Source organism: Typopeltis vanoorti, chromosome 19 (genome assembly GCF_054136105.1).
Source record: "Typopeltis vanoorti isolate ZY-2024b chromosome 19, IOZ_Tvanoo_1.0, whole genome shotgun sequence".
Classification (NCBI taxonomy): domain Eukaryota; kingdom Metazoa; phylum Arthropoda; class Arachnida; order Uropygi; family Thelyphonidae; genus Typopeltis; species Typopeltis vanoorti.
The window spans coordinates 93,045,854-93,060,429 of NC_143567.1; the positions used below are offsets into that span (position 1 = coordinate 93,045,854).

Genomic DNA, 14,576 nt, shown 5'->3' on the forward strand with positions numbered 1-14,576 from the left:
GCCTACTGGCCTATTACAGAGCTATCTTAAGCCCTTGTTAGTCGTACCCATTCTGAGGACAAGATGACTAGCCCTATGCCACCCGGTTTATTCTATGTGTGTAGCTGCGTGTGTTAACGGGGCCATTTTGCCAACTTGAAGGAGGAAAAAATCCCAGATAAACTGGGCAGAAAAACTCTGTTGTCCAAGACCGGCTAACTTCGTTATGGCAAAAAAAAATCCTTAGGCTCCTCACATCGGCGCCAGGAATCGAACGCAGGACACTCCTTCCCCATGCATATGTTTGCGAATCGCATAGACACTATACTAACCAAGTGGACCTGAATATACTGATATTGTATTTTAATAAATAATTACACTTATTTATTAAAATATAGCTTACTCCATTCGATTGCATTCCTATGAGGTATTGTCCAGTTATCTGATAAATAAAAGTATTCCTTATTTGTTCACGGTAAACGTCTATTTTATTATTTAACAAATGTACAAAAATTAACTTTTTTTGTGTTTTTATTTGCAGACTGCTACTAAAGATGGATTCAACTGCAGTGAATGTGCAGGAAGTCGTGTCCAGTTATCTCACAACCATATTGCTGTTTGTAACAACAACATTTGTAATACTTTGGATCTTCCAACGAAAGCGAGATCTGCAACTCTTCAAACACTTTGAAATTCCTGGACCTGAGCCAAATTTTTTGGCTGGTAATCTATTTCATTTGCAAACAGCCGAAACTCCAAATCACGTCATGAGCCAGTGGCAAAAGAAATATGGAGATGTCTACGGTTTTTATCTTGGCGCTCATCCACGTCTTTACGTAAAAGATTTGTCCATATTAAAGACAGCACTGATCAAAGAGTCTCAGAATTTCATTAATCGACCAAATTTATTTGGTGTGATAAGTCTATTCTCGCATAGTGTGGTATTCCTTAGAGACCAGAGATGGAAAGATGTACGAAAAGCCATAACACCCGCATTCAGCAGTGGCAAAATTAAACACATGACACAGATTATTAACGAAAAAGTAAATTTGTTTATCAAAGGTATTGAGAAGCATTCTGAAAGAAACGAAATGTTTGACGTTTGTTTGTCCTTTCAAGCACTAAGCCTAGATGTGATTGCTAAGTGTGCTTTAGCGATGAAGATATCCTGCCAAGAAAATAAATACGATATTTTCTTAAAGGCTGTCAAAGACTTTTTTCAGTATGCCAATAACATTGTTGTGAAGAATGCCATTATGTTTCCAATACTTATTAAATTGATGGGATTCATCACTGAGTACATGACAAGTGGAAAAATGACTTCAATGGTAGTATCGAACGTGAAGCATGTTATAAAATTTCGAAGAGAAAATCCTACGCAACGTGCAACTGATTTGCTCCAGTTATTAATGGATGCATCAGAAGATGGTATTAATTATCATGGTAATAATGAGAAGAGTTCCTATCTCACCGACGAAGAAATCGTGTCAAATGCATACGTTTTATTGCTAGCTGCTTTTGAAACTACATCCACATCTCTTGCCTTCACGTCGTATCTTTTAATTAAGCATCCTGATGTCCAGGAAAAACTCTACCAAGAATTAGCAAGCAATCTCCAAGATGAAAAACATCTTACATATGAGGATATACAGAACCTTGAGTACCTTGATCAAGTTATTAAGGAATCATTGCGAATGTTTCCACCACTGGCCAATTTCGTAGAACGTGAATGTAAAGAAGATATGACCATCAATGGCCAAATGATTCCCAAAGGAGTATCTATAGTCGCTCCAATCTGGGACATCCATCATGACCCGGAGTTGTGGCCAGATCCATGGACTTTTAATCCTGAAAGATTTGCTCCAGAAAACAAGAATAAAATTGATCCCATGACTTTTATACCTTTTGGAATTGGTTCACGCAACTGCCTTGGAATGAGATTCGCACTTTTGGAGTCTAAGTTAGCTGTTGCTAGACTTGTGCTAAATTTCGAGTTGCTGCCCTGTGAGAAAACCGATGATCCCATTCATCTGTGTTGTCCGACAACCATTGTAAACCCAGCCAGAGGTGTATTTATAACTGCTGTACCGAGAAAAAAATGATAGCATTATCGCTTTATGAGGTGATAAGAAACGTAATAGATTCTAAGAAACACATGCGTGAATTTAAATATTTATTTATTTTTATTTTTTTAAACGAAAAACAAGGCTTCAAGTACACGAAGTACCAATATCATATATGTATGATAAAAAGGCGTGTTTAGCCTTAACTGTAGTTTATATACAAGCCAACATTAAAATTGAAAATTGGTACGAAATATCTTCAGTCTGTCCATCACAACAACCCTGATGTATATGCCTAAGTGTATAGTATCATTAATTGGCAGGCCACAGCACCAAACGAAGAATCAAAGCCTTTGGTAAACGAACCCATAAATAAAAATATACTATATAAGAAAACCGACATAACAACAATAGAATATCTGATAATAAGGAGTTATTCCTAAATGCAATACAAAATTGCATGTATTTGTAGAATAGAGATTATTACGTCGTATTTTTTCGATAGACTGCGTTCACTTTAAATGGTGGAATATTTATACCCTCTGATAATCGTATGAACCATATAACATCTGTTTTTTTTGGAAACAGACTATTCAGTGAAATAAATGAATAACCCCTTTTAATTTTAACATATAATTTCCCTCTCATCCGGTGACATCTACATAAGAAACACAATTAAAAAGTTCGGAATATTGTGCTGAAAAACGAAGGGTCTGCATCGCTAACGTGTTTTGGAAATTCACTTACTATTTATACATAGATAGCAAATTAACTTTTTTGAAAAGAATCGTATCTTAATATATTTATCCCTGAGTTTAAGAGAGGTAGAAAAAATGATTGTGTGTGTGTGTGTGTGTGTGTGTGTGTGTGTGTGTGTGTGTGTGTGTGTGTGTGTGTGTGTGTGTGTGTGTGTGTGTGTGTGTGTGTGTGTGTGTGTGTGTGTGTGTGTGTGTGTGTGTGTGTGTGTGTGTGAAGACATTGATCTTCGTTATCAGATCCTGATATGTACCAAATGGCGAAGAAATAGAAGGCTGTAATATGTGTTTACTAATGTCAGAACCATCAGAGAATTGCATCAATTTGTGGAAATATAGGTTTTACAAAGTAATCCATGCACAGTTTGTAAATGGGTCTCGTGGAGTGAAAGTGTTGGAATTGTCAAGAACATACGAACTATGTGGGAAACTTCGGTTAACAAAGAGTATGTGTCGAAATACTTGTGTATGTGTAGAAACTAAAGACCAGCAAAGCATGAGAAAAGGCATTTGCAAAAAGCAAGCTCTGATTTATTGTGGATTGTATAGGCAGTCCCACATATAAAATATCAAGATTCCTGTCTAACATTCTTTGTTCCCTCATTGGCTACTCAAACTCGTTGATAAAAACACATTTAACTAGCAGACATGTTAGTAAGCTTTGACATTGTCTTTCTTTCTTTACTAATATTCCTCACAAAAAAACAACATAATTGTTAACCTAAAACTTTCCACCGGACATAGTGGAATTATTCAAATTTGCAGTCACATCAGGTTACTTCACATGGAAAGTTAAAATGTATAAACAACAGGAAGGTACAGCAATGGGCTCACCCTTATCACCTAACTTAGCCAACTTTTTTCTTGAACTCCTAGAAGATAGAATTTTCACCCTTGATCCAAAACTAACAATATAGCTACGCTACGTCGATGATGTCTTTGCAGTTTGGAGTCACACAGAACCTGAACTCTACTAATTTCTACAAAATATCAACACCCCATCCTCGTGTCAAGTTCACAGTAGAAAAGAAAACTTTAACACTAGAAAAGGAATCATCAGTAGGTATTTCCTTTCTTGATGCATACATTCAGTGTAAACGAGATGGATTCATTTCCGCTTCCGTCTACCGAAACCAACTTTTACAGGTCGTTATATCCACAATACATCAACTTGCCATCCATCTCAAAAATATGGCATCATAAAATCTTTAGTATCCAGAGCAGATAAAATTTGTTTTTCTGAATAATCCCTAAATCAAGAATTGGAAATTATCAAAGAAACAGGCTTACTAAAAGAATATAATCTGATAACAACCAAAGCAAACTAATTAACCACTCTCCTACAAATCAACCCAGACAAGAACGAGCCTACATGATTCCTATTCCATATATTAAAGATCTCTGAACGTGTTGCAAAAATTGATAGGTTTGCTACCTACAAACCTATCAATGAAATTCCTAACTTGCTTCCTTCTCCAAAAGACAAACTCTCACCAACGATGCTACTTAGCGTAACTTGTCTTGCTATAGATAAACGGGAAGATCTATAAATATACGTATCTCTGACATCCGCCTTATCAAACCTCGCAAATTGCCTTGCACAACATGGAATTGTAAAATCGTGCATAGAAGGATTTTTACTCAAAAATACCTTATATACCGATTTTTCTGGTAGTCGAAATTCTATTCAATATACTTGTGATTATTTAGCAAAACTGTTTATAATTTATTAATATAGAAATAAATTTTTGTGAATTGTTAAAGAGTGTAACCGCTAAAATTTTGTAAACGAACAAAGAAAGTTAAATGTGAAATAATTTGTGTCAAAAGAAAGTTTTAGACAAAGATATTTCCAGATGGATTATCTTATTAACTTATGAACAAGGGCAATTACAATCACGAAGGTCAAATATGTACGGGGGGGATTTCCTGCCTTAATTCAACGATGGAAAAAGGTGGCGGGTGCATACCCATGACATTCCCAAGGGATTTAAAACGTAGCAGAACACAAGGTCAAAAGACGAAGATAAAAGGAGGTTACGACACGACGAGACCGGGGTTGCTGAGACACGATGAGTTACGGTGAGGCAGGTTGCACAGTTACAATTTAAGTTACGAGGGTTACGACAACGGAGGTCAGAAGTTACAGAGTCGCAACGTAGTTTTGCTAATCGTCTTCAGGCGGAAGGCCGTGCAGAAGGAGAGGCAAATTCGATGTGTATGGCGGAATAAGTTCGTCTTGGTTCTGTTTTGGATCCAGGTTCGGGAAGGCTGTCCCGACTCAAGGTCGGAGTCCTGCGTTCCAGCCGATAGATGCCAGAAGTGCGAAACAACTAATTCGAGTTGGGTTTGAAGAAGGTTATTACCGGATTTTCATGCCGCCAAGTTCCTGACGTTCGCAAAGTAAGAAATGATCTCACAACTCCCGGAAAAAGGTACCCGTGTACATAGCCAAGATCGGAAAGTAACAGAAGAAAGATAATTCAAGAATCTATGGGAGAAGACTAGACTACTATTTCAAAGTAAGGTTTTTACTTTGTAATAGTAGTTTGAAATAGCTTTATATTGTTTTTACTAGAGACCGAATTGTGACGGTGATTTGTCTGAACTCTTCTTTGTAATAATAATTGAGGACTATGGGCATTAAGCTAATCTTTGAATTATCTTGTTTATTTGTATGAGAGAAAACTTATCATACTTTAAGGTGAAATGATATGTGCTTAATATTGTTGTTATTAGCTAAGTCTGGTTTTGTTTAGAAAGGAAGAATTGCTCTGTGTGTGATTGTGTTAACTAAAGAAATATCATACACACGTTGTTTTACTAGGATTGTTTACCTAAGAGGTTTAATTATATTTGTATTCATGAGTTGCTCCTGAGGTATAGAGCCGGAGAATTAACTTGTAAATTTAGTATTAACCTTTTTGTACTTTCTTTGATTATGAATAAATTGTTTCCTTGTTTAAATAATTTGCCTGATTCTTGCACTGCTCAAAAAATCGAACCTATATGATCTAAGGTGATAGTTTGCCACGACAGTAGTAGTAGTAGTATAGAAGTTTTACGTTGCTGGATTTAGTATTAAGTAAGAGAGAAAGGTTCCGCGTTTTACTGAGTGTTTTTCTTTGGAAGAATATTCATTCCCTATCCACGAATTTTGGTGGCGCAGCTAGAAATCAAATAAATTTCCAAAATTCAATTTAGAAAAACGCCAGTTGTTCAGACAAAGAGATTGGCTCCAGCCAGAGGCAATTTCTGATCTGAGGTTTTGCACACGTGAACAATAATATTTGCGGATTCGATAATTAAGTTTAGTGAGAGAATTCAAGGTTACGAGATTAAACCAAGCAACGGATTATATGCTCGGAAATACGACTGTATAAGTTTAAGAGAGATTTTGAAGATAAGTTTTGAATAGTATAATATCGTAGATTTTGCCAAGGCGCAGCAGACAAAAGATTTAATAAGATAAGATTTAATTAATCCCCATAAATTAACAAAATCGAAAATGCTAACCACAGGATCCAATGGCAAAACGTCAAGTTACTGCATAGATCCACATATGAAATGAACGTTCATATAAAGAAAGTGCTGAAGCCTTCATTCATAGACCCAATCTTAATCGAAATGACTGTCTCATTTTTCCAGAAAGTTCGGGAAATTGTTATTCTCAATTGTATTCTATAATTTGTCTGCTATATATTAATATAATTTAAGTAATTTTAATTTCAGCCCAGTAGTTTTTAATCAATGAACACGCGACTGTACACGTATTGAGATTCCAGTTTAAGCATGCGCGCTACTGTTTTTTGAATTCCATTCGTATTTTTGTTCGTTAATTGTACTGATGATGTCTTTCGATACATAAGACGAAATATTTACATAACAAAAAGTTATTTGCCGTGGCACATGTGTTTTTATACAGTTATCGATACTCGACAGGTTTCACCATATACAGAGTGTCCCAGAATTAGTTATCTATTTCAGTGAAATGGGACGAATTCTTTAAAAACTCATGTTTATTGATGCTCATCATTAATGTGTGTTATAAATGTAGAAATTTCTAAATTATTTCATAATTTTATTTTCATCTCCTTTCCTAACTTTAATAACATATTATTATTACTACATGATACCTTCAGGGAGTTTACAGACTCATCGAGGGAGGTCACGTACTCTACGGCTCTCTGTCTCCATCACAATGTACCAACTACAATTGACCGCAAATACATCAACGCCATCTACTGTCCTCCACCACCATTAGTATTTCCACAGGCAATCACAAACATCCATGCACACGGCAGGATTCGAACCCGCAGCCTTTTGGCTGGAGAGTGGATACGCAAACCACTTGGCTAACCAGGCCGGCAAGTCCAAGACAACAGTTCATAGAATCTCGCGTTCGACACTGATGAACAAGTCTTATCACATTCAGGTACTGCATGCCCTAAATGAAGAGGTTATCCAAATCAAGCAGCAAGGTGTGCAGAATTTTTGGATCAGATCGAAAACTGAGGTTTATTGGCTAACATCTTATTCAGTGATGAAGCGACTTTCCATACGAGTGGTAAAGTCAATCGACACAATTGTCGTATTTGGTCCAATGAAAAACCACCTGAAGAAGTCATACAATGGCAAAAAGACTCTCCAAAAGAAGTTAACCTGTGGCTTGGAATGACTAATTCCAAAATTTAAAGCCAATTCTTCTCTCGGGAAGCATCTGCAACAGGTACTGTCTGACATGATATGCTTCAACAGTTTCTCAAACCACAGCTTCTTGACGATGGCATTCTTGATAATCCTGTGTTTCAACAACATCATCAAGTTGTTAAAAAAGGTCGTCTGGTTGCAGAAATTGAAGCAACAGAAATACTTTGTTGAGTTATAAGGAAACTGTTTTGAGGAAATAACAAATGAAATGAAATATTTAACTAGGTCTCATTTAAATATTTAACTAAAAATTTCCCAGATTTTTGGCATGGAGAGTCCATCTTTAACGATGAAATTTGGGCGATGCTTCGGAATTTTTTTTTTAAAAAAAACTCTCATGTTCATGGGGACAACATTGTAGTAATTTGGAGTCATTCCAAAGAATTCCGTGATTAGTATTTGTAATCGTGTGTTCTGCTAAACCGGATTTATTCCAGTTCTTCGAGGAAATGTATGATTGGTATTCAAACAGGCGTATAGAAGCATGTCTTTTGAAAATTTATGGGAAGAAACACGTGAATCTCGGGGAGGAAAAAATCCTGCTACCACTGTAAGAAATCGGCTAACTAACTTTCAACCAGAAATTTTAATCAGACTTACATCATATACGGCATACAAAACTTATAAAAAATTCTGGGAAGAATAATTACACATGATAACCTTTTCACGAACGTCAACAGTATTGCAACATGTAAAAGAGTGAGAAAAAAACGTTGAATTAAATGATACGTAATCTTTCGAACAAAGCAAGTTGTTGCTGCCACGTCCTGAGCGCAATGTGTGCGTGACATACCACAGATTCGCGGTTGTTAGAATTTTAATAAATGTGGACCAAAATTAGTGTAGGATTAAACCTTGGTTTTGTTACAATGTGTGGGGATCCGCAGCATCTCAGAGGCTTCATTGAACTTTATTGTAAAACAATTATAATCAATATATATAGCACTTTAAATTATTATTTTTTTCTTGGCGGCCAGCACTAATCGTGTGAAAGGCCAATCTTGATCTAGGTTTCCTTCTCAAGGTTCTATACATTTCCTGACATGCGGATCAATGGATGTAAGAATCTAGAAATCTTGTACATTGATATAAAAGTTACTTTAACGTTGTAATTACGAAGCATCGCTGCACCTTTGTCCTTAACATTTTTGAAGCAGACTAAACCGATGCATTTTTTGAAATCTTGTTTATTAGAAGGAATTGTCAGAGTTCTGCATAAAATGTTCATTTCGTCATTGAGGGAGAGAGTATGCCTAAGTAATGAAGATCTTCATTTTTTTGTCGTACTAGAGATACTGTACACTGTCATGTAACGTAATTCAGATTTCGTAGTATAATAACTTCTTTATCTCTGCTTATTAGTGAGTTCTTCAATAACACAGAGTAATATCGTGAGATACCTAGTCCACCTTAGCAATATGCCCTCTAAGATTTAGCTCTCTATCTACCACCACTCGCAAATCGCTAGTTTCTTCAATTTTTTGGAGTGCAGTTCCCTCAATATGAAACATGACTTATAATATTTTAGCGTCAAAATACAAAACTTTACACTTTCCCACATTAAACGGACATCCGTTATATTTGTTCATTCTGTCAGCCTATTTAAATGATCCCACAAGGATCAGCAATTAAGATATGGGACAATTTAACGCTGATATGATGGATATGATGTTGGTTATATAAATGCCACTGATGGATTTTTTTATTGAAATAGTTTGAATTTGAAGGTATAGTTTTGAATTCACCAAAGATAGTCGTAGATAAAATTCAAATAACGCGTTTATATTTTGGATTGACAATGGCAATCCCCGATTATACCAACGAATTATCATTATTGTAACTCTCTCTGTCTCTCTAAAAAAAGTTTAAAAAATACGTCATATATATATATATATATAAAATGGTTTCTATGTTTGTTTTTTTTTTGGTTTTTATACTCATGGTTTTTATACTCATACATTGGGTATAAAAGCATATGCACAACAGTCTTATATTTTACACGGATAAATGTCATTGGCAATTCCCGATTATACCAATGAATTATCATTATTATAACTCTCTCTGTCTCTCTAAAAATCTTCAGAATCAGTGAAATCGCTAAATATACATCATCAAAGACTTAATGTTTCACCAATAAACTTTTAAAACAAATGCTTCGAACGAAGAATGTAGAGTATTAGTTAATTCTGCAGATTTTTCCTATTACCTAAGTTTAATTTTGTTTTCCATAAAAACAAATGTCTCCCAATGTTTGTATTTATAAAAGTAAATTTATCGAAACTCTGGAAACTAGTTTTGGATTGTTTTCAATAGATGGCACTAAAGCTGGAAGCAGAATGTTTTTAATATCCAAGTGCTGCCATCTGATAGCAATTATATTATTTATCGGTGACTCCGATCATATTATATTATTATTAGAATATAATATAATATAATTGTAATATATAATTAGCAATTATATTATTTAGAGGTGACTCCGATCTAACCAGTCTCCCAATATAGTGCTTAATTCCTACTACCCTCTTCTGTACTAAAAAGAACAGATTTTACACTATTTTCTCATACCAATATGGCTACAATAAATCCCACCGAACATCAGTGGCGAATTCTCCATGCTTGCTACGCTTGCTGCGCACTCATTAATTGAGAAAGAAGTAATATTTATTTGTTAATAAATGCATGCATTTATAAGCATTCCATTTAGGCTTTTATTTTATGTAGACAGACGTTTTAAGCTTGCGCGGCAATAATTGAGCTTTGCGTTGTGTATCGAAGGCCGACGTTAGTCAAGCTACCTTGGCTTGCTCTGTTGTGGGAGCATCCAGGTCCTCATTTCAGCACTGTGATTTCATGCGCGCGCATAGCCATTTACGCTCCCTTCACGTCATCTCACCCTGTTGCTTAAAGAGGGGCCAATGCAATCAAAGTAGCTCTAGCCAGTGAGCTTCAGCCAGCCTTTACAAGCGTGCGTATTGCTTGGGAAAATTAAGTTACAACCAACCTTTTATGACGATGTTATTGACCAGTTCATAAAGAAGAACAATACGGTAGAATTTGTATTCAAGTAGCTAAATTGATAAAGATAGTATATCATTTGTAAAATAAATGTTATATTTGTATGATTAAATATACATACATTTCAAAACACAGTACATAGTTTTAAATGGTCAGTAATTCATTATTCAGCTAATCAGACTTCAATCACACCTCTCACTCCCTGAATGATAACAAGAGCAAGACCAGCATTCGCCCCTGCCGAACATACGAGTATCTTGTACTCAACTGGAAAACGGTAATTGTGTCGTATCCGAATCTTTAACACCCCAAACGGCCAGGACGTCTATAGACGTCAAGCTTAATCTGGATACGATTCTGTACCACCTCTTGAATAACATGGATAAGAAGTGCAATTTGGTCTCACTATTTCAACCACCTCGGCTTGTAGGGAGGTTAAATAATAGGATAGATAACTTTTGTACAAATTCTGCACTCACATTACACACAAACATAAGACGCATAAAGAAATACTGGTTTACACTACTAACTCTGCTCAACAACCTCCCGACATATATCGATGTTCTAATCTTGATCGAAGTTTCTGTATGTGATACGCAAGCATCTGCGTATAGCATTAACAATTACCAACTCTACACATCATGTAGACCACAAAGAAGAGGAGGCGGCATAATCGCATTTGTAATCACAGTGCGACAGAAACCATAAACACTTTCGAACAGTTGCGACCGGTGAAAATTTTAAGTGGAGGTGCTGCAAAAAAAAATAAAAAAAAATAATAATAAATAAATAAATAAAAAATTTACTAATCAGTAATTAATTTATTAATAAATAAATTTACATATTAAAAAAATTGCTTTATTAATAATATTTCATCCTCACCACGAACAAACACCAATAATAAAAGTTTCATGTCAATAGCAATGACAAGTGCAAACGAATATCGGCGTTAGATCGCAGTGCATTTGTTTCGTGTAACGATAATTGAAAAAATATTATTCTTTTAATTATATTTTTAATATAATAAAGAAATATAATTAATTTTAATATAATTAAGAAAAAAATTATATAATATAATTATTTTCAACAGTGACACTCGTCATAATTCAGCCTTGTATCTATAATAAATAAATAATTATATGTTATTTTAACGAAATAAAATAAGATTGACAAAAAATAATTCACCACGCACACACACCAATAATAAAAGTTTCATATTTCACAGAAAAAACGCGCGTAAGCATACTAAAGATACACTGCCGTTTGAGCAGGGTAGGAATGACGTAACGTGCAATGACAAGCGCAAACGAATATCGGCGTTAGATCGCAGTGCATTTGTTTCGTAATCTAAAGCGTTAATCGAACAATTCCAATTAACTATTCAATCAATGTCGAAATATAAGCTGTAACCTTTAACATGTTGTACTGCATTTATATAATGTTGTAAGCATTGTTATTATCTATAAACACAAACAAAAGTTAATTTTTTTCATTTTTTCCTCGGGGGTGTTGCAGTGTCGCAGTGCTTATGTACGGGCCGCCACTGCTTTCGAATATGCAGAAACATTACATTTGGAAATTATGACTAACTACAATAATAAATGCATGATAAACACAATACATAGACCTTCTCAGATAGAAACCCTCTCAGCTTCCTACAAGAATTAGAAACATGGTTAATGACATCAAAAATGATACAACAGATAGAATTCTTCTAATAGATGATATTAACATCAGCACCCTCAACCGTGGCTCTCCAACCACTAATGCATATCTTGACATATTAAGCCAGTATTACGTTAACCCAACTATAATCTCTCTAACAAGAGAAGAAATTCTATACCACCCAACAACACAATCATGCATTGAGTACATAAACATACAGGCTCTAACACGTATATACGTTATAAGTAATCACCACTAAATTAACTGACCATTACTTTATCGCAACTTCATTCACAAAACCCCATTATATTCCCCCACATGCAATAAATCCCCATCAGATAAACAGCACTCTACTGTCACAGTAAGAATCGCTGATAACCTTATAAAAGACAAATAGGAACCAGTTACTTACTAGAAATGATCCAATAACTTTATAAAACAGCCTCAAATTTTTGTTTACAGAAATATACAGAGAAGCACGCGACGCCACTGATATATATATATATATATGTTAAAAATACCAAGTTATTTTAAATATAAACCTGGTTTTATTTACTCCATTTCCCAAGTAAGCAAACAGACAAGTCAGTCAAGTTTGCGCCTGCAAGTGTTGCAAGTCTAGCTGATCCTGCACGTAGTGCAAGAGCAAGGCAACTCGTGGTAAAGGTGGTATAAGCTCTGATCACTGTTCTTAATATTTACCCTTAATGCAAAGCACATCTCCTGGAGGAGATGTATGATGCTATGTATTAAAGGCAAGGGGCCACTACCCAGACCGGTTTCGACCTTTACTGAGGTCTCATCGAATGAATGAATGATTTCCTTTTTCATCCACGGATGGTAGGGGCAGCAATGCTACCATATTAGGGAAGTGACTATGAGCAAGGTGGTTTCCCGTTACCTTCCTTGCCGTGCTACATCCTATTACTGTATCCTGTATGTTCACGGGGCCGGTTTGCCTGCTTGCAAAATAAAAAAATCAGATAAACTGGTGGAAAGAAAACCTGCTGTCCACGCCCAAGACCGACTAACTTGGCTATGTCTGAGGACGATTCTTAAGCTCCTCACGACGCCGAAGGGGAATCAAACCTAGGACACTCCTTCCCCAGGTAAAAGAGTAAAACAATTCTTATTTCAAATCTTTTAATTGTCGTTTACATCACTAACACAATCTTAAGCATATATTCTTGCCATTTGGTCATTAAGACTTGCTTTTAACTGTACTGGCGTATGCATCGAATAATAGCGATGGCGTTGTGGCATTTTCCATTCGGTTTTAAAGATGAATAAGAGTGTTCTATAGTTTTCTATATTTTGTTGTTTCGTTCCTAAGTTTCAAAGTCGTTAAACTAACTCTCAAGATTGTTATCAATCAAAATTGAAATTTCAGCCACATAGAATCCAGACTTATAAAAAGAAAAAAATAGTTAAACGAAGTCACTATAAGTTGAGTAAAATTTATCGTATAGTAATCGGCCATATATAAAACAGCAAAACCGACAGCTAATTGGTTAGATTAGACTATAAAATCAAACGAATTATTCTGGATTTTTCCGCAACTGTAAATTACATCGTATGCAACGCAATGTCTTTTAAATCTGATATCCCTTCTATACGAAAATCTAGCAAACGTCGTGTATTTTTTATAGAAAGACAATTATAAAAAAAGGAAGTATTTTTAAAAAAAACAATAAGGCTGTTTTTTGGTCTCTTTTTTTTTTAGAGAGAAAAGAAAGAAAAAGGATTCATAATTTGTAACTGTACTTTACACGTAAAGGGAACAAACCACACATGTGGTTTGTTCACAGATTAATAAATATATAGTGAATAATTTGTTTTAATAACGAATTAGATGATTTGAATTAGACCAACAGTACGAATAAAACATCCCTCCCCCTTAATTCTGAGGAGGTCGAACTCGAAAATAATTGGAGCGTAGGTCACGTGTATCTGAGAGATATATTTATTACATGTATCTGTGCTAAAATGCAATAAAATTTAAAGAAAATACACTGCAAATATAATACATGATGGTTTTGTTTATTCTTAGTTAATATCTGGAAATTGTGAACAAAGAAACAAAGGAAAAAAAAAAAACTAAACCAATACTATACTGACATCGGATGTAGCGTTATCTCTCAGATACAATTTACTCTCAAATATCACTTTCACTTTCGGACTCGAGATGTTGAAGAAATTCGCTGAATTTCTTCAACATCTGGTGGATTATCCTTTAGATATATTTTTCCAGTCATTTTCAACGGTAAATAATAATAATAAATAAATAAATAAAATTATACCAATACTATCCAGACATCAGAGGACGCGGTATCTCTCAGATACAATTTACTATGAAATATCACACACCTTTACATAACATGTGTTAAAT

General features: G+C 35.0%; 1 protein-coding gene across 1 annotated transcript; it reads left to right on the top strand.

Annotated features, from left to right (window-relative positions):
• The first annotated feature begins 533 nt into the window (after nucleotides 1-533).
• On the top strand, nucleotides 534-2,081 carry LOC150096348 (cytochrome P450 3A28-like). Its single transcript, XM_090409037.1, has one exon. The coding sequence runs from the start codon at nucleotides 534-536 to the stop codon at nucleotides 2,079-2,081; it is 1,548 nt and encodes a 515-aa protein (XP_090265163.1).
• Nucleotides 2,082-14,576: the final 12,495 nt, after the last annotated feature.